The 26397-nt window shown below is 36.8% G+C and overlaps 1 protein-coding gene across 1 annotated transcript in view; it reads right to left on the bottom strand.

Annotated features, from left to right (window-relative positions):
• Positions 1 to 26397, bottom strand: part of LOC111512870 (sorting nexin-29) — a 58885-nt gene that overhangs the window by 16612 nt on the left and 15876 nt on the right. Inside the window, exons 3-6 of the mRNA XM_074170274.1 lie at positions 24272 to 24407; positions 14990 to 15099; positions 14817 to 14936; positions 1294 to 1495 (exon numbers count right to left, since the gene is read on the bottom strand). Of these exons, the coding sequence (XP_074026375.1) occupies positions 1294 to 1495; positions 14817 to 14936; positions 14990 to 15099; positions 24272 to 24407 (568 nt within the window). The remainder of the gene's footprint in view (positions 1 to 1293; positions 1496 to 14816; positions 14937 to 14989; positions 15100 to 24271; positions 24408 to 26397) is intronic.

Below are 26397 nucleotides of genomic sequence, written 5' to 3'. Positions count from 1 at the left end.
TTTCGCCGGAGCGGGTTTCTATTTTGATTTATTAACGTTTTTAACGTATTTAACGTTTAATTTATTAACGAAGGTAATAATGAGCCTGTGATCAGAAATAGGTGTGTCTATTACTACAGAGATCGCCTGTATATTTGTAAAAACATTATCAACTTTGGTTCTCGAGTATGAGGTTATTCTTGTAAAGTCATTTACTATCGATCTTATTCCAAACTGTTCAGTGATATTCAAAATACTATCGGCCTCTATAGATGGGATACTGAAGTCAATGTTGAAGTCTCCGCTTAACCACATTTGTAAACTAACTGAGAACATTTCATCTAAAAGCATCTCAAGTTTGTATGAGAAATTTTGGAAATTACTGGTAGGTGATCTATAAATGGAAAATATTTTGTGGGCTTTGAGGCCTCCACCACAGACCTCAGTCTTTTCCAATTTTCAATTGGAAAACTACCTATTTCATTTTCTAATAGCCAAGTTTCTGTTGCCACAATGCATGTGGCAACAGAACATAAAATGTACATGTTCCACTTCCAGCATCTCACTTGTCTCTATAATGGGATTACTTATGCTAAAAAATCGTTTTCTTAACTTGTTCTACTGTAGTTATTGTATCGCTTGAAGTAGAATCTTTTGATTGCAACTCCGTTATTATACCTATTTCAGTGTAGCATTAGAAACTTCAGGAGATTTCGAGAGTGCTTTATATTTGTAAATCTGAAGGATTTCTGGAATCTGGTGACCAAAGAAATTTTTTCTCTACCACTTTCTTTTTCTGCTGCTTCGAGACACCTAATTATAACAGACAATTGTGACAACTGTCAGGTTACATTTCTTAGTAATCATTTATATAGTACAATACAATTATATAGACACTAAATACTAAGAAATATATTTGAATTTAAATGAAAACATTGTTGTGAAGGTTGTGATTCTATATAGTTCATCATCACTTTTTCTCGCCTGTATAGTATAATTTTCGTACGCCACTGCAGCAGAAAGATTAAGGCTAAAAACTCATTTCTGAAAATTTACTGCCTACTATTTTGGAATTATATTATAGTTAATGTATTACTAGAGGGGATTTTCGGAATATTCAAATTGCATCGTTCATTAATTTCATCTTGAACATTTTTTCAAAGGCAAGCAGAGGATAGCTATTAATTATGAATTATAATTCAGGAGATTTTGCATATAATACAAACTACTTGAATGTTAACGTTAAACAAAAATTAAAAATATGTACTTTGAATCAGAATTACAAGGATCATACATTATACCTTTGCTTATTACCTGAATTTTTCTTCATCAATTTCTTTGAGATTAGCAGATTTGTTTCTGAAAGATGTGTTGTCTCCTAAGGATGTAGTATCCGATGCAGTGCTACTTGAACTAGACGGAATACTAGTGGAGAGTGAATTGTCATCATCATCAAATGAGATAAATTGCCGCGCAACCTTCTTTTTCTTCTTTTGTTTAAGTTTGTCTTTGTTTTCTGGAAATATCAAAAACAAATTTGAATGAATTATCCCAGGAATATAGATAGATAGATAGATAGATATATAAAATGTATTTGTTCAGGATAAAAATACAGTACCCCTGAGGGCATAGAACATGTCAGTATAAATATAAACATATATCACAATAATATTAGGTTAAAAGAGGAAGGAAAGATGTACAGTACATAAACTGTACAAAAATATATACATACATATAAAAATATTAGTACATGTAGATATAGGCTCTTAGAGTCCATGATTGTAATAAAAGCAGTCAAATAGATCGAATAATAATAGTATCATTTAAATACTCGTCAGTTGCATAGTATGCTTTTTCAAATAATGCTTTTAATTTTATTTTTAATGTTGTTTTATCGAATTCCCTCACTGTAAGAGGGAGTTTGTTGTAAATTGTTATTAGAGTATGCGGTACGTTTTTTTGAATAAATGAGAAGTTTGGAGTATTACAGGTCAAGTCTGACTTATTTCTTGTAGAGTATATGTGTGTCTTTTTAGAGTCCTCAAAAAGTTTGGTGTTTTCCTTAACAAATAGTATAGTATCAAGAATGTACTGGCTGTATAAGGTTAGTATTTTATTTTTTATAAATAAGGGTTTACAACTATCAGTTTGTTTATGGTTAAATATAATTCTAAGGCATCGCTTTTGCATCTTAAATATTGTGGCAAGATGATGACCTATGGCGATCAAGGACTCTACCCTTAATTTAGCATCAATGCAACGACGCGACATAATGTAACCATGACCAACAAGAGGCGCACGGAGCGAGAGGGGACCGCGGTAGCTGATTCCTCGACTTGATAGTTTTGATGACGTCAACACGTTTTATATTTGATAATAATGTATTATAATAAGACAGTTGTTAGTAAGACCTGATTTGGGAAGGACCCCCTTGTACAACTCCTAGGCAATAAACCTAGTATCTAAGTATTCTGGTGTTTCCCTCATGGTATTTCCCTCATAAGGCTACCCCTGAGTCACTCCTCAAAGCGAAGTTGTAACAATATCTTGGGGACATCTGTCGAAGCACCCCAGAATATTAAACCGTACTTGATCCTTGAGTGAACTTGTGCGTAGTAGACACACACAGCAAGCGTTTATATCTATTGATCTTGTTAGCACTCTTAGAGCATAGCAGTATTTTGCAATATTTTGTATTATTGAGGTTAGGTGACATTTCCAGTCCAATTTAAGATCAAGCTCAATTCCCAAGAACTTTGTACTTTTGCAAGCTGATATTGTTGATCTACCATCTGAGGCTGAGTATTCACATGCAGTTGATTGTTGGGAAAACTTTATTACTCGTGTTTTGTTTATATTCAACTTTAAGTGATTATGTGTGAACCAATCTTCCAATGTATTCAGTGCTTCAAACATGCTTCTGTCTAATCCTTCAATACTATGTTCCTTGATTACTACACTTGTGTCATCTGCAAACTGCACAGTGTTGAAATCAATAGCATTTGCTAGCTCATTGGTATACAGAATATATAACAACGGCCCTAAGATTGATCCTTGCGAAACTGCTCTCAAGATTGTTAATTCATCTGACTGTATGTTTTCGTTAGTGAGGTGGTATTTTTCAACAACTCTTTGTGTTCTATTTTGCAAGTATGATTTTATTAAATCGGCTGAGATTCCCCCGATTCCATAGGCATTAAGCTTGCCTATTAGTATATTATGGTCGACACTGTCAAAAGCTTTTGACAGATCTAGACAAATAATTGAAGTGTGTTTTCTTTCATTTTGACTATTTAGCACTGTGCACAAGGCTTGATAAATCGCTCATTTAGTAGATTTGCCTCTTCGGAAGCCATTTTGGGTCTGGAAGAAATTCCAAAAATCCACGGCATTCAAACGAGTAGAAAAACCATTCTTATAAATTGGTGTTGATATGGACAACTTCAATCACAATGGGAAATATCCTGTCTCAATAGCATTTATGCTATTGAGGTATCGCTGGTTGTAGAAATACTGAAGAACACTGATTTGTATTTTTTTCAATAGACTGATTTGTTTACTCATTGTATTCAATGGTTGATGTTCTTTTGATCTTATTTGACAAATATATCCCAGTGTTGATATAAGTAGTATTGAAAATATGTAATTTCTTTCATATTTTAAGTTAAGTCCCCGTTTTAAGTTTAAATATCAAACATTTCATTTGATATTTTTCCAGTGACAACTTAAATTGTTTTCGTTTTCATCGATGTTTGTTTTAAAGTAGTTATTTTTAGTTTTTTATTAATATAGTAAGTGTTTTTTATAATTTTTGTATTGTTGTAAATCATGCTCTAAATAATATAACGCCGGCCGCCGCTGGTAGCCATAAATCAACTGTGACGTGGTCAAGACCGCGCTCAGCCTCGATTATTCTAGTCTTCTCACCGGCTTTGATGGAAATCCCGGCGAATATTCCACCGGCTTCGATGAATTTCTGAGGAATTCTCCACAGGTTTTGGGATAGTTCGTTTGCCGCATATAAACGCTATAAGACGATAGACATTTGAGTAATAGTTGAAGTTTCAGTTAAAGTGTTTAGTTATATTAATAGTGAAATAGAGTTTGAGTTTGAATATTGTTCAGTTTAGTCAATTATTGGTAAGCCCACGAGTAAAAACGTGACATTTGGTGCCGAAACTTGAATAATTGACTGAAAATTTACCGTTTTATGGTGAAAAAATGGAGTGTCGATTACGAAGAGATGTAAGAACTAAGAAAATGTTCGAGGTTTTGCAAGCGGGGCTGGTGGGCCGAAATGAAGAAGATGAACGACGGAGGGAGGAAGAAATATAACGCAGAAATGAAGATCGTGAATTACTACTAGGTATTCAGATGAACCTTCAGTTATTGGAAGTTTTAAAATCTTCCCAAGTGAGTGAATGGGTGGTACAGGCATTTACTCAGGAATAATTTGGAAAAGTATTTCAGGAAACAAAGGAGAAATTGGAAAAAGCAGTCGATAAGAAGCTTGAGGAGGTCGTAAGAAAATTTGAAGAGGAGCTTTAAAAAAATCTTGAAGGAGTGGACAAAAAGTTTGGAGAGGTTTTCCGGCAACTCCGGAAAGAATCACCGGACCTGAAAAGGGTTACTGTGGAAAAATGCAAATCAGAAACGACCTCTCTCCCTTCTAGTAGTAGTTTTATTAAAACTCCAACCTTCGATGGCGAATCTTCATCGTTAAGTTATTGCAGAGAACTTGAGGCCGCTGTGAAAAATAATGGGTGGAAAAATGAGGAGAAAACAACAGCTCTCATACTGGCACTCAAAACATTCCAGTCAATATGTAGAAAGATTATGAAGCAGTTATATCAGCTTTGGAGGTCAGGTATGGTAGTGAGCACCTTCAACAAGTCTACCAAGCTCAACTGAAGGTGAAAACTCAAGGTCCATCTGAGAGTGTGCAGGAATTTGAGGTTGAAGTCGAAAGGTTGGTAATTCTCGCCTACCCAGAAGCACCTGTGTTTTTTACATAATTTTAAGGATTCTATAATTTTTTGATTTAACATTTTTGACCCTTGGGTCAAGTTGTAATTTCAATGTGTTTATTGTATCATGTTATTGTATTTGTTTATAATAGTTAAATTTGGCACTTAACCCTCAATAAAAGGCCTATAATACTTCTATTGTTAACTTTCTCAAGACCGTCTATTTTATTTCTTCACGACTATATTATTTGGGTTCAAATACCGAGATTCATAACGGTAACGTGATATTTCTCTGCATTTATATCTTTTTGAATGTATGGCAACTATTATCTACAATCCTTACTAATTTCTCTGTTTGTCGAATTTCGATCTAAGCACCCTTTTCGAAGATGTTCGGGAAATACGTGACTTGACAATAATTCCAGCCCATACTGATAGTTTACCGTCTCTCAAAAAGAAATTTTTGGGGGATAAGACCAAGTGAAAATTAAAATTCAGTATGCATCCGAGAGTGAATGTAACAAGACATACCGTCTTACCGCGTATGACAAAAGTTTAGTTCATCATTTTTAAGTACCGTAGGAACATCTTGTTGCAAGACATACCGTCTTCCCAGATACCATTTTTGTTTTTTATACATTGAGGATTCTACTATAAACTCATAGTAAATAAAATATTGATTAGATAATAATTTATCTTTTCAAAAATTATTGGTGAAATGTAGTTACTTTTTTCAATTTTAAAAATTTGGATTAAATCAATAAATAAAAAACAACGGGGTTCATGACAGGGAGCTGCAGCAGTCGATGAAAAATTGAATGAAGCCATCATTTATGAAGGAAGTTTATGAAAGTTCTAGGGAGGGCCATCAACGAAAAGGAAGATGAAGGAACAGATTGACTCATGGTAGGTCTAGAGGAACTTTTAAAGAAATATTTGATAAATGTAATTGCACCCTAGGCAAGAGGGCGGACTAAATGCTGTAACTGCGGGAGAAAAGGACATTTAAGGCGGGACTTGATCACGTTCAACATCGGACGAAAGAATAGTCTGGCATTCGAGATCACACAAACTAGAGCGTCGGGGTTCGGAAAACTAAATTATGCCAGTGTTTGGGGGGTACATTGGCTGCTGCATCTCAAGCCTTCAGGCATTCGATTTCCACGATAGAACGCAACAGTAACAGCTTAGTTGTCGACGGATTTCTGAATAATCACCAGTGACTCTTCACCGTCGATACTGGAGCGATGAGGACCGTAATGAGAACCGACATTTTTAAGAGAAGCAGTTTGAAGAAGTTATCAATATTACCCGTTCTGAAACAGTCACTGGAGATAATTTGACAGTCTATGGAGAAGCTGAAGTGAAACTGAGGCTTGGAAATTGGGAAACAAAAACATTAGTGGCCAACATCGTTGACGAATTCTGGGACTAGATATCATGTACCCTAGGGATTCGTGGTGGACATAAAGAACAAACTGTTGAAGGTTGAAAATGAGGGAATTTTGCTCGACGTGCCCTCTCAGCCTTATGACAGAGCCAAGGTGGTTATACTAGAAAATTCCAGAATCTCTCCTAACACCGAGAACATTATTCAAGCGGAAATTGCTGGACTTGGAGACTTGGGTAGAGCAGTATTGGTAGAGCCATCCAACGGCTCTGAATCAGGAATTTTCGTAGCCAGATATCTCGTAAATGCTAACAATCAGACCATTCCAGTAAGAATAACACAGGTCTGCGACCAAAAAACTGCATAGGATTTTTTTACATTTTCTTACAGATTTTGACCTCCCAAAAACAGAAAAAAATATTCAAATTATTATATCACATAAGTTTTTATGTATATTGCAGTATCTATGTTCAATGGTAATAAACCTATATGATTTTTATTTGATAATGGAGAAAAACAACCTGACCTGTTGGTGAGACAGGGAATGTTTTAACATGTTGAGACAAGTCAAATGACGTACACTTTTACACAATTATATGCAAACTAAAATTTAAGCACATAATTTTTAAAGAAAAATAGTGGTAATCATTTCTTCTTTGATTTGATTTCTCATTTTTTATTCTTTGCTACAATCTTTTCCCGTTATTTTGGCGCAAAATAAGTTCTAGCATATTAAGTTGCATTTATACCTTCAATTGACGCCTAGTGTATATCGCTTGAAACAAAGAAAAGCTCTCAGTAGACATGCTGATATTCAAGTGAACAGTGCTGTTGTCTGTTAATCATGGCTACAAGGGGTTGTGTTATTTCTCCAAACAGTTTTTGTTATATCTGTGGCGAATTCGCTATTAAAAGTCAACAGAGAAATATAAGTGATTTTGTAAGGAAAGTTTATTTTGCCTACTTTAAATTAAAACTTGGTGATCAAGATAAACCATGGGCCCCGCATAAGGTGTGTAGAAGATGCAAAGAAGATCTTCGTTTGTGGTTTAAGGGAAAGAAAAATGCATTTCCATTTGGAATTCCTATGATATGAGCAGAAAAATCACACCACCGACTGCTACTTCTGCTCAGTTGACGTGAAGGGATTCAATTCAAAAAACAAAAGAAACATAAGTTATCCTAATCTTGACTCAGCTATACGTCCAGTGCCCCATAGCTCCGAGATATCTATCCCGCAGCCACCTTCCTGTTTGGATGAATACCCTAGTGAGTTGGAGGACGAAGCTACATTGCCTCCTCCGGGTGAATCAAGCTCAGATTTATCTTTTGACGAAGATGAAAGGCCTCAACTATTTTGTTAAGGTGAGCTCAATGATTTAGTAAGAGATTTATGTCTTTCAAAAGATGCAGCCGAACTGTTAGGTTCTAGATTAAAAAATAAAAACCTTTTATCACCTGGTACTTCTTTCTACTGGTACAGACACCAAGAAAAAGAATTTACCCAATTTTTCTCAAAAGAAGGAAATTAAGTTTTCTGAAATAATGTGGAAGAACTCATACATCGCTTTGATATAAAGTATGACTCATCTGAATGGCGCCTATTCATTGACTCATCTAAGACTAGCCTTAAAGCAGTATTATTGCACAATGGAAATAAATTTGCCTCGATTCCGATTGGACATTCTGTGTATATGAAAGAAGATTATAACGATTTGGCTATTATCCTGAAAAAAATCAAGTATCAAGACCATCAATGGATGATTTGTGGGGACTTCAAAATACTGACAATGCTTTTGGGTCAGCAGGCAGGTTATACCAAATATCCATGCTTCTTATGCTTGTGGGATAGCAGAGCCAGAGAACAGCACTGGAAAAAAAGTGATTGGCCATTCCGAGAAACTTTAAAACCTGGAGAGAAAAATGTTAAACACTACCTTGGTACCACCAGAAAAGGTTTTGTTGCCCCCTCTCCATATCAAATTGGGGTTGATGAAACAATTTGTAAAATCGCTGCAAAAGGATGGAGACAAAATTCCCGAAGCTATCAGAAGCAAAAAGGGAGTTTTCACCGGCCCCGACATAAGAACACTTTTAACGGACCCTTCATTTGTGGAAACTATGAATGAGAAGGAAAAAGAAGCTTGGGTATCGTTCAAGGACGTAGTACGAAAGTTTTTGGGAAATACTAAGGATCCTAACTATAAAACCATTGTGCAACGGATGCTAGCAGCATATGAAGCTCAAGGCTGCAAGATGAGTTTGAAGGTCCATTTTTTACACTCTCACATAGACTATTTTCCTGAAAACCTGGGAGCTTACAGTGAAGAGCAGGGGGAGCGATTTCACCAGGATGTCCGTGATATTGAGAGAAGGTACCAAGAGCGATGGGATGTCACTATGCTTGCTGACTACTGTTGGCTGCTTAAGTGAGAAACTGAAGATGGAAATCGGAAAAGGACTCGTCAAAGTATCAACGAAAAGAAGAAGAGGTTTCATAAAGAACATGAATAAGTATATGTATCAAAATAATGTTTCGTTTGCTTTAAAAAAATATTTATTGTTTGAAAATTTTGAATAAAGGAGTGTTTTAACCAATTTTTTGTGTTTGAATTTGCAACAAATTCTTATGTGATAGAAAAAAATGGCCATCACTTTTGAAATCGGCGCACTTTAAAACATATAATTCAGTAAACATATCTCATGCAGCTGACAAAAAATTTTTTTTCGCAGACCTTTGTAATCAACCCTGATAATAACAGGGTGACTCTCAAGAAAGGGCAAGAAATAGGCACCTGCGAACCGATTGTGAGAATTGCCAGAATCAATGAAAAAATCAATCTATAGCGTGCTCAACAATCCGCGAAGGAACTCATCGACTCTTTCAAGAAGACGTGAAGCCATATGTCTGAAGAACTATGCAAGGCCACCCGATTCATAGAGGAAGAGAACGATATGTTTGTTAGGGGCAAAATCATTGGTCGAATGGATTTAGTTCAAGATGGCGTCGATACTGGCGATGCCAAGCCCATACGCCAACCACCGAGACGAATTACCTTCGCAAAGCAGGACGAAACTTCATCCACCGTCCAGGACATGTTTGAGAAAGGAGTAATCGAGGAATCAAACAGTCTCTGGTCCTCATCTGTTGTGTTGGTGACTAAGAAAGATGCATCAACGAGATTCTGCGTAGACTACAGGAGGCTTAACGATGTTACCAGAAAGGACAATTAACCTCTTCCCAGAATAGATGACACCCTGAACATCTTGGCTGAATGCAGATGGTTCTCAACATTAGATCTGAAAAGCCTATATTGGCATGTGGCCGATCACCCCGAGGATAAAGAGAAGACTGCCCTTTCCACAGTTTTAAGTTTATGCTGTTCGGATTATGCAATGCACCTGCAACATTTGGCTTAACGGAGTTGGTGTTAAGAGATCTTACCTGGAAAACATGCTTGGTCTATCTTGATGACATTATAGTCGCCGGAAAAACTTGGGGAGTGTTTTTTTCACGAGGTTATGGAATGCTCATTTACAGATCAATCCCAAGAAATGCTGCCTCTTTTAGGAAAAGGTGAATTTCTTGGGACACGCTGTGTCTTCAAAAGGAGTTGGAACGGATCCCGAGAAAATCAAAGCAGTGCAAGAATGGTAAACACCGACTGAAGCTTGACTGAAAAGAAAACCCCCTTCGTTTGGTCCCCAGACTGCCAGCAAGCATTTGTTGCCCTGAAGAGGCATTTGACCTGACATACCCAAAGAAAGAGGGCTTGTTTATACTGGAAACGGATGCATCCCAACATGGAATAGGAGCAGTACAAGAAGAAGAAGAAGCTGTCATTAGCTACTTCAGTAAGTCCCTGGGAATATCCGAAAGAAATTACTGCGTCAGAAGGACAAATACCCCGGTGGATTGAGAAGTTAGAAATTTATGATTTTGAAATTCAACATCGGAAAGGAATAGTCAGGGAAACGCAGATAGCCTCTCAAGAAAACCATGCCTGACATCCAGATGCAAATTTTGTCAATGCCAGGAGGACAAGGATACACACTAACCAGAAGAAGAACTTTCCACCAGACGTGACAAGGTAGCGGGCAGGGATTCCTTTATGGACAGCTCTGATAGGGAGATAAGATCCCCTACCTCCCGCCGCTTCGGGTTTCCTCTGACCCGCAGGGTAGCAAACTATAAGGGACTCTTGTCCAGGGATACTGACAGAAAATCTGAGGAATCACCTGACCATGGTGTGGTACGGTCTTTAACAGCCTTTGATGGTGATACTACCTTCCTGACGATGCAAGACATCATAGTAGCGCAGAAGGAGGATCCGGTCTTGAAAACCGTATGAGAATAGATTGACAAAGGAGTGAGGCCGGAATGGCAAGAGATTTCCAAACACGACCAGCAAAAGAAGAGTTCCTGGCTCCAATGGGACTCCATGTGCATTCGAGGTGACCTACTCACTCGAAAATGGGAAAGCCCAGATGGAAGAAAAATCTTTTTTTAAAAAACAATGATTTTTTCTTGGAATTACTTATGTCAAAATCAAGTTACATATTGTTTTTTGGATCCCATAAAAGGGTAAATCTCATGGCAAGCTTTTTCATTCATTAATTTATTTATTTTCGAACAGGTGAAAACCTTTTTACATGAAAACAATACTTTTTATAAAAAGTTTGAATACAGTCTAAGCGTAAGTCATGAGGGTTCTAATATCTACATATGAATACAGTAACATTGTATATAGCGAATGGAAGGCAAATGGAAGGAAAAATAAAAAAATAAAAGTTGTTCTAAACATGAAGAGTACGTTTTTAGACCATGATGAACTGTTTGAGAGGGAGAATAAAGTTGATATCTGACATTAATAGGAAGTTGTTTGTTGTTTTGGTATTTCGAACCTGGCGTACACTATAGTGTACGTAAGTTTGATCATCGCATATAGAGAATTTCGTATTGTGGAGCGCTTTGAACCCAACGTACATTTGAGTGTATACCTAATGGATGTTAGATGGGATATAAATGAACTGTCATCTGTGAACGAATAACTGAAACCATCGACAAATTACCATCTTGGGAAGGCAGATGGCGACATTTCTCCGCAGGTCTCTCGGATATTCATTGTACTTGACAGATAGTTTGAAATATATTCGAACAAATAATAGTGTTACAATAAGATTTCAAAGTGTGTGTTTTCATAGATGATCAGGGCCTAAAGTTTTTGTGTAGGTTTTTTGGGACTGCCAAACGCCTGTACACGACAGTGCACACTGGGATTCGACGATTGAAAGGTATGCACAAAATTCTAACCTTTTTTATTTTCAATTTGAAAGGAATCCAATTATTTCATCGTTTTTTACAAAAAAAGGCTAAAAGGGGACTGTCTCATGACGAATTGTTTGAGCTGATTCAGCAAGACCTATCGGATATTGACATTTTGAGTGACGAAAACGATAGATGGGAATCAGACTCTGGTATTTCTACGTGATTTTCAATGTTCTTTCTAGTGATAATTATGACATTACAGATGTAATCGCGCCTCTTCAAGGAGACGATGTGTAAGATATTCTCCCGGAAGAAGAAAACATCGAGAAACAGAGACCTGATGTCCTTGAAAGTGAATATGTTTCACAAAGTAAAACAAATGTCAGCGACAAAGAATATCCTTTGAGTAAATCTGCTCGAATAAAAAATTACTTCGAAAATAATGAATTGACGCTCAAAAAAGACATCTGTTGGTGAAAAAATGTGAGATATATTACCTCAAAAATCACTTGGCACAGGCCAAAAAAAGATGAAGTGACTGATCTTGAAAGTCCTCTGTATATCTTTCGGACGTATTTTACTCCTGAGCTTATCTCTTCCATGGTTGAGCATACAAATATATACGTTGTGCAAAAATTTATAAAATGCCCACTAACAACGATAGATGAAATGGAGAGACTCATCGGAATACATATATTGATGGGCAGTCTTAATTATCCCAGAGTGAGATGTTACTGGGAAAAAAGATTACGTGTGCCCATGATCGCCGATGCAATGTCTCGCGATCGATTTCACCGATGCGAACAGCATTGCATTTCGTGAATGTACTAGAAAGGAGCCCATATTGCACGGACAGAATGTGGAAAGTACGGCCATTGTATAACACCCTACGTGAACGAATGACCACCCTTCAATTGGAATTAGAGCTGAGCATCGACGAGCAAATAATTCCCTTCAAAGGGAGGATAATGTGAAGTATATAAAGGGAACACCTTGTCCATGGGGTATCACACTGTTCGCTTTGTGTGGGTCGAGTGCCCTGATGTATGATTTTCTCATATACCAAGGGAGTACAACTGAGCTGACTATTGAGCAGCAAGAAGTTTCTGGACTTGGAGCTTCAGTTGTACTCAAACTTTTTGAAAGGATCAAGGAAGTCAACATACAACTTTACTTTGACAACTATTTTTCAAATTATAATTTACTACAGTATTTGAGAAATTCATATATTTACGCTTCTGGTACCGCACGGGTGGACCGTTTTGGTAGACCTCCCTTCTCCTCAGACACTGTAATGAAAAGTAAAGGTCGTGGATATGCGGAAGAACTCATCAGTAACAATGGCTAAGTGGTGCTCATCAAATGGTTTGATAGTAAAAGTGTTGTCATGGCGTCCAACTACATGAGTGTGGGAGAGGCTGATTCATGAAAACGTTGGGATAAGGTGAAAAAATAATATATAAATATCCCCCGGCCGGAAGTTATCAAATAATACAACATAGGGAGGAGTAGACAAAATGGATTTTCTGCTCACACTCTATAGGACCAAAATTCGAAGTCGTAAATGGACACTTCGTATGTTCCCCCATGGAATCGATATAGCATGCACAAATGGTTGGATCGAGTACCTGCAGAAGGCTGAAGATCTTGAAGTGAACAAAAAATACAATTTTGGATTTATTGCATTTTCGTGCATATGTTGCTGAGGGCCTAATTGGTGGGACCAGGGCTGAGTCGACACCGAGATCACAAGGACGGCCTTCGAGAGATTCGCCAATAATTTCACCGATGGTAAGGATCAGAAACCGAAAAGAAATGAAGACAGTAGACGAAGTTAGACTCGATGGAATAAAGCACTATTCGGAATTTGACAATAAGAATTTTGCAAGTAGGTGCAAAATGCCGACTTGTAAATCTCGAACACACATTTTTTGCCAGAAATGTCAAGTCCATTTGTGCATAGCAAAAAAACAGAATTGTTTCACATTAAACCATACAACAAAATGAATAAAAATTAACTCTAGAAATGAATTGCTTTATTTTCTATTGGTAGCAATATTACCATTGAGACCCAGTGTGCACTCTAGTGCACATGTCAGAAGTCAAAATCGATCGGTAGCAAAATTCTTTAAAAAAGTCATAAATAACATATGCTGTGTTTCAATTTTTTTGCTAGACTAAAAAAAACTCGAGTCCGAAAGGGTTAATGGGTAAACATTTATTTGTTGTTATATACGAATGTACGGTACATCAAAGAACTGAATATTTTGAATTCATTTCGTAGTGCTACTGATCTAAATGTATTATAGTCCGGGTACACTTTATATGTTTAGTAATATCTCAGAAGTCTGTTTTGATTTTCTTCTAATCTATTTTTGTGAACAATATAAGAAGGATGCTAAACTACAGCTCCATAATCAAGTTTAGGTATCTCATAGTTTGTAATTCCTGAGATGCTATGTAATCCGAATGTGGTTTAACGAGAGTGTGAAGTTATGGTATACACTCAAACTTTGACAGTCTCTACCCTGGATAATTTCATACCATTCATTGAGTAATCATATCGTGGCTTAGTCAATTTTACGATACAAGACTGGGACATTTGAAGCTTATTTTTCACACTCACATTGATGGACACTATTTATGTCCTCCTGTAATTTGACAGTCTTGTGAGTTTTCGATCTGTCTATAAAATTGTAGGTCATCTGCGAATAACACACACTCAGAATATTTGATATTTTGAGTTAGATCATTGATGAATATAAGGAAAATTGATGGGCCCAGGTTTTATCACTGAGGGACTTCATGGTTTGTCATGGTTTGCGCGGTTATTCAAATACGAAGCCAGCAATTTGAGTGCTTGGGTATTAGCGCCACCTCAACAAATGTTACACCCACATCACGGAGGTATATGAAAAAACTAGTCAGCCATCTTGAGACATATTGAATAAAATGTCGTCACTTAGCTAGCTTTACTTACCTTTACCATGCATTGTTTTCTAAACTAAATGTGTATGTAGAAAAGATTTGACCTGAACTAACAAACCTACATACATACATACATACAAACATTGCAGGTTTAAACAAAGTTAGTGAATCATTCCAATATTTGACAAAGGGGTAATGGGGTTATAATATTTCACTGATGATGTGAATGCTTTTTTACCAATAAATGAGACTATGAATGATCAAGAAAACTGAATTATTTCACCTGGTACTGTCGTTTCTATAATGGGTTCCACTTTATTTTTATGAACTTCTGGCCGGGGTGTAACTCCACTGTTCAAGTCTGGCTTGTCAATACTTATTGCAAACAATATAGAATTCAAACCTGAAAACCATGATATTAGAAAATGAGTTGGAGAACACAATTTTATTCATTACCAGCTGCCATGTTGGGCAGCATACTATTTTTTTCTTCATCTCTCAGGATAGACCAAGACTCGTAGTACTCCTTCAACAGATCTGCATTGCTCAGAAGAATGTGACAATACCTTCAAAACAGAATACAGTAAATATGGAAAAATGGTTGAAGAGGAGAATATTAATAATTTTCTCTTCTATTTCAATAGAATAATAAGGACATTCTCAAAACCTTCTCAAAGGAATACAAAAATAAAAAAATATATGCAGAACAATTGGTCTGCATCATATACAGGGCTATTCAAATTCGTTTCTGTACATGGGGATCTCGTAAACGATAAGAGATAGAGTGTCGGTTAAATTGTGGCAAAGTTGCGTATTTTAGAGACCTATTCAATGATGTAAAGAAATCGAATATAGCTCTTTTGGTTCTGGAGATATACAGAAAAAACAAAAAATCCCAAATTATTTTTTTGCCTATATTTTCTTTATTCGCAGACATATTGAAAATCTCTCCACATTTTGCTATTGGCACTTGATGCGGGCTATCACAATATATCCATGAATCTTTTATACAGGGTGTCATTTGACTTGGGCCATCCCCATCTTCGAATTTTCAAATACGGACCTGTATTTTTTGTTGTAGTTTTTGGATCGTAGACATTCACTTCATAACGAGAAATTGAATTCAATTTTATATTTCTGGATGTTTCGATAATATTCGATTATAATTTTGTGAATTATTCCTTTTTAAATTACGGCCCTGGAAATTGGTTGACTGAGTTGAATAAAAACATAATAGCAACTTCCACGTCTCCCTATGTATCGTAGAGTTTTCGAGAGTTTTTTTTCATTTTTAGGTACCTATTCATATTTTTTCCATTGCTCTGAGCGTTTTCTACAATGAACTTCGAATAAGAAAACCTTTTATGGTTATTTGAAACATATCTACATCAAAAATATATAATATGTGTTTTAATAAGTAGAAAAAGAAATGATAGCAATAATAACATCCGAAACGAACATTATATAATTATAGTGTTAGTTTCGGATGTTATTATAGCTACCATTATCAATATTTATTACTTAATAACAGAATTACAACAAAAGTAGTAATACTATTATGATAAATTGGAAAATCTTAAGAAGGCATAACATAAAAACAGTGTTGAAACCCACCAGGAAAATACAACAAAGCCTGAGATCTGCGAAAGACAAAAGAGATCCACTATCAGCTGCGGGGGTATATCGTATACCATGCACCTGCGGACAAGTTTATATCGGTACCACAAAAAGATCCATGGGTACAAGGTTGAATGAACATCAGAGAAACTATAGATTAGGTCAAATAGAAAAATCGCCAGTAGAAGAACACGCGTTTAGTGAAGGAGATCACACGATACTGTTTGAAAATGTGAAACTATTTGCACCCGATGATGGATACCAGAGTCGGCTTGTACGGGAAGCCATAGAAATCCATAAACATACGAAAAACTACAACAGAAAAGAGGAGGTGATAATACTTAACCGGATTTGAAATCCCATACTAAAAGATGCTAAGGTAGCAACAGTGCAATGCAATGTAACGTCATCAACAGGTAATAACACTTCGGCCAATAGCAACGCATCAACAAGAAATGCGGGCTACCTGAGTGAACATAAATACAACTTACGAACTAGAAATCACTAGTCATCGGTGAACCATCAAGATGAATAAACCTCTGAAGAAGCCAGCCACTTGTGCTGGCGAAACGTTAGGATACAGTTCCAAACCACGACGGCCTTCAAACCCGAATGAAGATCGTAACTATTATGATGAGAAATTAAATTGTAATAATGACAGCTGTAGTTGACAAAAATGAATAATTAATAAACAATACGCGACACACTCTAGGCTGTGTTCCGTCTCATCTCCCCTTTTCAATCTAGGATATATCTAAAAGGAACGACGATAATGCGTCCACTCCCAGTTATATGAGACGGGGGGTCAGCTGGCGGCGGAACAGGCGCTGCAGCTGAAACTAGAGCTGACCAACCGGACTGCAAAGGAGCGTCCCCGGGCGGCGCCTTCTCTTTTACAGGTGCCGGTAAGGTTGAAGGAGAAACGGAGCCTGGGCTCCTGGAGAAGGAGAATTTGTTGGCATAGGATAGGGTTAATGTCCGAAGATGTGGCAGTAGGTTTCAAGTGACATGAGTGTTTCTTTTATAGATAGCTCCATCTTCTGATTGAACTCTGTATGAGCAGTGTCTTTCAGGCCTTATTATTTCTGCTGGAATCCAGTTCTGGGTGACTTTGTCTGAGTAACACCTTTTCGTGACTTGTAAATTTCTTATTTTCCTCCTTTCCTCTGTCAGATTTAGTTTTCTCTAGCTCTTTATTTTTTTTAGCTTTTTAGTGATGTTTCTTACTATTTGAGGAGAAAATAGTTTTTCATTAGTTGGGAGTAATGTTTTTGTTCTTCGATTTAACAGTCTTTGAGCAGGACATCCAACATCCAAACGAATGCATCAAGGCCAATTGCATATTAGAATTATCTTCAATGCACTTCTTCTTTAGATTTTTGGCTTCTTGTACATAACGCTCCGCTAAGCCATTTGAACGAGGAAACTGTGGACTTGAAATTCTGTGTTCAAATTGCCACAATTCTTGAACTCTTGACAGTGGATATTGTTTGCCTCCATCTGACATTTATGTCAGGGATTCCAAATGTTGCAAACCAAGATTTTAGTTCTTTTATGATGTTAAAGCTTGTAATACTTGTCAACTCCTTGAAATAAAAAAATCCTGAGTAACTGTCTGCTATCAATATATAGTATTTTAGTTTAAGATGAAACAAATCAGTGGCTACAATATTCCATGGTCGTTCAGGTGTACTTTGTATCATGATAGGTTCCATTGGGTTGGCTTTTTGTATCTTAGCACAAGTATAACAGTTTTTAATGTAGTTGGTCAATTCAGTTGTCATTTCAGGCAAAAATACATTATCTCTGGCTAATCTTAGTGTTCCTTGTATTCCTTTATGGCTTAAATGGCATTGGTCCATCACTAGGGGTACCATAGTTTTTGGTACAAGTAGTCTATTGTTTTTGAATATGATGTCATTGTACACGCTGAGTAATTCTCGATAGTACCAATATATCTTGAAGATCTCTGGGACTTGATCTAATTTTTCTGGCCATCCCTTGAGTATCATCTTCTTCAAATCGGTAAGTTCTTAACTTTCATTTGTTTCCATTTTCAGCTCTTCTCTCCGAGTCTTGGTAAATTGTTCTATGACACAAATTTGAAGGTCTCCTGTATTTAAGTCTTCGCAACTCAGTTCTTCACAATCTCTACTAAGAGTATCTGCGACATACATCTGTGATTCTTTTTTGTATAAAACTTCAGGATTGTATGGTGAAATCTGGTATAGCATTCTCTGCAATCTAAGTGGTGCATCTGTCAAGAGGTTTTTTGAATATTGTTTCAAGTGACTTATGGTCTAATTCTATAGTCAAGTCTTTACAGCCCCATATGTATGTATGAAATTTCTTGCATGCTACCAATATAGCATTGGCTTCCTTTTCCAGCTGACTACAGCCTTGTTTTGTCTTGGTGAACGACTTGGCGAAGTAGACAATGGGCTTTCCTTTTTGAATCATGACTCCTACTGGCATCAACTGATAATATGATTGGTGTTTTCACATTGTAAAAACCTAGGAAAGGTGTATTTTTGAGTAGCTATCCGAGTTTCATAAATGCTTCTCCCTGTGAATAGTCCCACACCCACTCTACGTCCTTGTGTAGTAACTGTCTGGTGACTTCTGCCATGTTCTTCATGAATTTTGACAGATATGTAATCAATCCGAGGAGCCGTTGAAGCTCATTTATATTTGCTGGTCTTTTAATTTTGGAGATAGTTTCAGCTTCTCTGGATCTGGTTTCAAGCCTTCGCAGGTGACAATGTGACCTAGAAACTTCTTGTGTACGGAAAACACATTTTTCTTTGTTGAGCCTAAGGCCTAAATTTCTAAACTTGTTAAGTACTTCTTGTGTGATCTCCAATTCTTCTTTGCTGGGAGCATGTAAAAGTATATCATTCACTGACACTTTGTTTTTTTATGTCTGCAATTAGTAAGCTCATAACTTGCTGAAAGACTTCTGGAGCCGAACCCAGACCAAAGCAGGAGTATGTTCCTAATGGTGTGCTGAACGTCAGATATTCTGTAGTGCGTGGAGTCACTTGCAATTGCCAAAATCTTTTTAAATAGTCCAAGAGTATAAACCATTTTGATCCATGAATGTGTGCCGTGATTTCTTCAACAGTATTCATTTTCTTTTCAAATATTTATTAATTTCTGATGGATCCAAGCAGATTCTTATTTCAAATTATCTAAGAACAATTCATTCAGGCCAGTCTCAACTCCCTACACAGTAGGTTAATGGACTGACACCTATCAGAAAACAACTACTCCCCTGGCTAATACCACGAAGGGCGTTGGATTATATCCGACAGGTGTCAGTGCAGGATTCTTCACAGAAGTTATTCCTGCATATGCTGTTGGCGATACAACTGCCGCAATATATTTTCAATTATCGAAACACACTTGCAGACCGGTTTCGGTCTGCAAGTGTGTTTCAACATGAAGACGATGATTTCCGATAATTGAAAATCGAATTCCGTCAGAGTATCATTCCTCGAACTAAGCTGAAGCATACAACAAACAACAGGTTTGTCATCGCCCCATCTGCCTGTGAACGAGGTTACCAACTGCATATCCGAAATTTGCCCAATTCCTCGTATAAGGAAAGAAAACTTTCACATATAGTCAGTGGGCATACTTGAAGACTGGCTATAAATCAAATTATCTAAGAACAATTCGTTCAGGCCAGTCTCAACTCCCTTCACAGTAGGTTAATGGACTGACACCTATCACTGATAGGTGTCAGTCTGGCCTGAACGAATTGTTCTTAGATAATTTGATTTATAACCAGTCTTCAAGTATGCCCACTGACTATATGTGAAAGATTCTTATTTTGTCATTTTCCTGGACTACTACCATGGGTGACACAGCTGGTGTAGGCTTTGTTACCGGCTTGATAATTTTTTGTTTCACCATACTATCCAGTTCTTTTTTGGCCCTTTCTCATATAGAGTGAGGAATTTTTCGGGCAGGACATATTGGCAGTTTTGGATTATCAATCAAGTCAATGTTATATTTGAACTGTTTCAGACAGCCGATTCCTTCAAATAAGCTATCTGTTTGTGATTCAATTATTGCTACCCACCTCACACGTTGATTTACCCAAGATTGTATGTATTTTATTGGTATACATTGCATTTTAATTTTTGTCTTCAAGGTAACTTCTCCTACAACTGGCATCTTATGAATGGAGAATGAGGTCAAATATCTTGGGGTTGACTGCCTTATATGTGAGTTAGTTAGACTTTGGCTTATTACACTACACTGGCTTCCCGAATCTAGTTTAAATTTTACTACTACATTGTTTGGCAGTGTAACTTCTTCGTAACAGTCATTGATATCAGCGTCTGTATTCACTAATGATACCACAAAACTGTGTTCGCTTTCATTTGATTCATAAGACTGGAGAACAGCATTTACTTCTATATTTTTACAGCACTGAGTAAAATTATTTCTTTTTTATCAGCTTTTGCAAATCTTCTTGTATGCTGGGCATTCTTTTCTGCCATGCTTTGTATCACAGCGACCGCAATGAAAATTATCATCTACTTTTTTCTTACTCTTGTTATGGGTAATTGCATCGATATTAACACCCTTTTTCATTGAACTCACTTGCATCTTGACTTGTTCCGCTAAGTGGCAAATATCTATAGCCATTTGCTGGGTGCGTTCAGGCTCAGCGATCATCTTTTCTCTAACAGTCACTTTGGATTCCCATTATAATTCTATCTCTAATAAGACTTTCTTCCAGGGTATCATAACCACAATTTTTTGCTCTGCTACTTAAGTCTGTGATGAACTCGTCAAATAACTGTCCTTTTTTTGAACAAGGTTGAATATATACCTTTCATACGTCTCGTTGCTTCTGGGCGTGAAATGATTCGTAAAACGTTCTTTCACTATGTCCAATTGATTGATCTCCGTCAGGCCAAGGTCAAAGGTGTTATAAATGACCTTAGCCGAGGCTAAGGACAACGTTGGTGTCGAGACACCAATGTATGATGTTGGATATGATTGTGAATTGTTGATATTTATTGGGGTTGTTTTGTCGGCTGTCATCGACAATTCAGAGTGATGAATGAAAATAGAGAAGGATGAACTGTGTATCTGAGAGATTCAAAGAGCGTGGTTGAATTATAAAAATAACTCACAGGATTGCTTTCCAATTAATAAATGAAAGACGTAAAATTTCACTTACATGGAATACTGTCATCCTTCGATGTTTCAGAATAAGACACTTGTGTTATTGATTGCCTCTTCAGCACCAATGTGGATAACATTACAAGATGAAGCACTACATTCATAAAATCACGGCTTTATGTCACGAATGAGTTAAATCTACCCATGTCATCGATGACAGTACGTTATGACTAGTTTCGAGAGGGCTTTTTCTTCCACTTTATGACTGAAAGTCACTTCTTTGAATAATCTACACATCTTTGTAGAGTTTATTTCGAAATTAATCGCATTCTTCCTTTCTTTGGAATATTCCCACACTTTTCCTGATATTGAGAAGTAGAAAGCCATAATCTTTCTTTCTCAAAAATTAATCTCTGCTAGAAATATACCCCGTTCAATTTAAAAACTCCTATGGCTGGGAAAAAATCAATTACGTGAATGTCATTACGTATGTCATCGATGACATGAGTAGTTTTTCCTCATTCATAACATAAAATCGTAATTGTGAGTGCTTCATCTTGTAATGTTGTCCAGATTGATAATGAAGAGGCAAGTGACTCATTCTGAAACATCAATGTCCGCCATTGAGGATGACAGTGTTCCACGTAAGTGAAATTGTACGTTTTCCATATACTATATTGTGTAACAATCCTGTGAATGATATCTTGATTCAATTCCATAACAAATGTTTGAAGTGCAAACTGAATAGGAGAAAGTGTTTCTTGTATATTTCAATGTTCATATGAAAGTAGTAGTTGTTAGTGAAAAAAATGTGTAAAATTAAACAGCATAATTATGAAAAAAGTTAAATTAGTTTGAATGTCACCATATGCAGTTGATAACAAAAGAAAATTGAAAAGGAATTGAATATTTTGTATATGATGAAAAACGGATTTAGCAATTGAAGGTTCATATACGATTTTGAAAGTACATGCTACTCTCCACCTTTCAATTCAGAAGAGCATGAAATCAGTTGATATGCACTAAACACAAGGATCAGTAACTCATGTGACACAGAGAGAGAGACACACACAAGTCATCCATTTTTATCAATCTTCAGAGGTAAGCAGGATTCGAACCTGGATATAATATGGAGGTAATTCCCTCAGTAGAATTGACTAACTAAACATCAACCAACAGCAGGTATCAATTGAAATACCAAAAGTTTAGAGTATAAAGAAGTTTTTTCTCATTTCTATAGCTACTTTAGTTCAGAAATACCAAAAGTTTAGAGTATAAAGAAGTTATGCCAATTTTTTATCATTTCTATAGCCACTTTAGTTCATTTTGAAGGTTTCTTTCTCAAAATTGTAGAATCGACCATATTTTCTCTCTACTAACATAAAACAACTCAATCTCGTCCAACCTCCTACAATATTAGCCAAAATAACGATACTAAACTCTCTCTTACTTCTATAACTATAACAATACTAAACTCTCTCTTCCTTCTACAGTTACAGGACCACTTCTGTTCATCTTGTATACACACGATATAGGTCATGGCCCCGTTTCTGGATGGAACTGCTACGTGGATGATACAAAGCTGTTTGCCGACTCATTTATAGCACACCATCAACCGTAGTCGACCTCAAAACAATTGCCGTCTGGTCCAAGAAATGGATGATTCGACTGAATGAGAACAAATGCAGGATCCTGCATTCGGGACGGAGAAATCCTTTCCTAGAGTACTACATCGGATCTGAAATGGAACTAACATGTCCGCACTGTAGCCAAGAAGGTAAACGGAGCCGGCTACTCCCTCACCAAAGGCTTCAAAACGCTCAAAAGACCTCATCAAAATTATCGTATCCCTCACCAAAGGTTTCAAAACACTCAGTAAAGACCTAATCAAAATTATCCTGAAGACTTATATCAGGCCCATTTTGGAGTATGCCAGTGTGGTTTGGCTGCCACCTTATAGACAGGGCATTGATCTCCTGAAGCGCAAACAGAGACAGCTTATGAAACTCCCCAGAAAACTACAAGATCTTGAACACCAACAAAGATTGAAAGTCCTTGATATTCCAACCTTGGAGCAGAGAAGATTGAAAGTCCTTGATATTCCAACCTTGGAGCAGAGAAGAATGTGTAATGACCTGATCGAAATATACAAGATGATGAACAACCTGTACAGTTTACCAGGGATTTGCAAAATTCCGAAAGTTGTTTAAAATCATACTGAGGGGCCATGATAGGAAAATGAGGAGAGAACAGACATGAACCAATATGAGGACTTATTTCCTCACAAACTGAACTGTAAACATCTGAAACGGCCTTCCGCACAGAAGTCATATTATTATATTAATGTAACGGATTCTCTCTCTCTCTCTCTATATATATATATATATATATATATATATATATATATATGCAAAGAGTTCAAATAGTTGCATCAATAGCTGTAAAATCTACAGTGCAAATGTAACAAGTTCCCCTACCTCTTAACTTTTGAAAAGGACAAGATATCAAGTAGTACTTTTTGATGAGAAAGACAACATAATACAATACACATATGTAGTCTATTCCAGAGTGTAAAGAATAAAAGGCGTTCCTAAAGAAATTTCCCTGGAAACACTTCATAATGTAAGAATTTGTAAACAAACTATTATTTGCAGATTTTTTATAATGAATACAAAACTGCTGAGTAGTAAAAAACAGCCAAACCAATTTCCAAATTGAAATACCTATAGAACAAGTTATCACAAGACCGCCTTTCCGTTTGAAAAAGAGTTGGTAGCGCCCCCTCGGCGACAACTGATGTAATACTATTGTTTTTTTTATCGAAAAAAAAACTGCAAATGATACCTTTCTATGTAAATTTTGTGCGACCTTGTTATCTTGCTCCCATTCAGAAGTTAAGAGGGTATTTACGCTTTGTAACCATATTTTACTTCATGCACAATAAAGTATAATCATCTCAGTAATTAATTCATTTTTTACCTCTCTAGCGAACGTTCATTGAGGGAAGATCTAATCCATGCTCTGCCACGACCTGTATCTGTCCAAATTTGTTTCAATACTATGTACCTCTCTTGCTCATGCTTGGTTAAATGTTTTTTAACAAATGGCCAAAATGCTAAAAATGAACATAATTTGAATGTTTGGTACAGCCAAATGGAAAAGATGAATTACTTCATTGTACATATTTATAAAAAAATTGGAAACATATAAATTTCACATTTCAACTCTAATTATAACACCACTGAAATGAAGGTTACATACAAACCCCTGAATTTTTAAATGGAAAATTGGGGCTTATTATATATCATTTACAAGGTATATTGGTATATTCAAAAATTTGTTACTGTTTATGAATATGATGAAAAAAATTACATTTGGAAAATTAAAACCAATTGTTTCATAAAACTCATTCCCACAGTCCAAAACACAGCACTATCACCTAGTATTCTTTTAATTGGAATAAATGGAACAGGAATAAGATCATTTATATGAGATTAGCTCTGTCCCAAGTTAACTATAGTTAGAAAATAATTTTATTTATTCATGCTACCAAGACATCCAAAGCAAGTAATGTGAACATCTACTACTACATCAAAACCAGGGTAAATTCAGAACCATTTCATATCATAGGTGGTCATTCCAAAAAAGAATACATAACTAATGAAACATATGATGAACTTGAACTAACACTAAGTAAAAATTACGTTAAAAAAACCTACAATTTTGCAGAAAGAATCAATTTTGTGCCACGATTAATTTATGTTACCAATCTAGTAATCCTCTATGAAAAAGAAACCACATGCTCCCTAAAAGGTTGTGAAACACAAAAATTAATGCTTCCACTTGTACAGTAATTGAAATATGAAGTTACTATATACACACATCGGAAAAGTCTAGGGATATTTTTATAACATACTAAATATCATAAAAATAAATGCATGAGGGCGTTTAATTTCGATTAAATTGGTACACTCGACCACCCTGTAGATTTCTATGGGTTGAACAAAGCCTGCAAAAACGGTAACTAATCTTTTATCAAGTTTTTTACAAACTGTAGGTTTTCGGCTAAAATGAATAATCTGAAAGTGTCGAGTTTGTACATTCTATGCAGTTCTTGCTCAGCAATTAAACTGAAAATATTGTGCTTTAACATGGAACGCCATCACTTACCATTGGCTGAGATGAATAGAGCTGTAGGGCTTCTTCAAGGTGGCATGCGACAAAATGATGTAGCTCTTCGTTTGGGGGTCTCCCAAAGTGTTATCAGTCGATTGTGGCGGCGTTTCCGTGAAACTGGCAGTCCAGCCGAACAACATCCAGGGCGAGGACGCGCTACAACTGCAGTTCAAGACCGATTTTTGGTCTTAACCGCAAGAAGACAACCGACAATCACAGCACCTGAGTTGGTTAACGTGTTGCAGCAGACGCACCAGGTAACCATTGGTCGTGATACTGTCAGAAATCGACTGCATGAAGCAGATCTCCACAACAGAAGGCCACTTAGATGTCCACCTTTGTCGAGAGGCAATCGCGGTAGAAGATTAGAGTGGTGTCAAGAACATCAAAGCTGGGATGCAAATGATTGGGCCACAGTTTTGTTTACAGACGAATCCAGATTTGGATTTCATCCAGATTCTCGTCGAGTAAGACTGTGGAGACGACCTGGAAATAATGAACGTTTGAGACACGTCCAGGAAGTCCACACATACAGAGGTGGTACAGTAATGCTATGGGGCGGAATCATGATCGGCGGCAGAACCGATCTCGTTTTTCCAAAGCGCTCCCTCACAGCTCGACAGTACCTCGACACCATTCTTCTACTTATCGTCCGTCCGTTTGCTGGTGCTGTTGGCGAAAACTTCCACCTAATGCACGATAATGCTCGTCCACATGTCGCGCGTCTAGTGACTGACTGGCTCACCAACGAAGGAGTTGATGTATTGCCATGGCCAGCACAATCACCGGACCTGAATCCCATCGAGCATATGTGGGACATGCTTCAACGAAGAATTACTCCGCATATGGGGAACATTCACACAACGTTTCGATTGAGAGAGCTTTTAATCGCTGAATGGGCAAATGTACCTCAACAAGACATTGACAAT

The sequence above is a fragment of the Leptinotarsa decemlineata genome, unplaced genomic scaffold (genome assembly GCF_025532065.1).
Source record: "Leptinotarsa decemlineata unplaced genomic scaffold, Ldec_3_MD MMD2_P_RNA_scaffold_7, whole genome shotgun sequence".
NCBI classification, from domain to species: Eukaryota; Metazoa; Arthropoda; class Insecta; order Coleoptera; family Chrysomelidae; genus Leptinotarsa; species Leptinotarsa decemlineata.
This window is presented reverse-complemented; position numbering and strand designations above follow the sequence as displayed.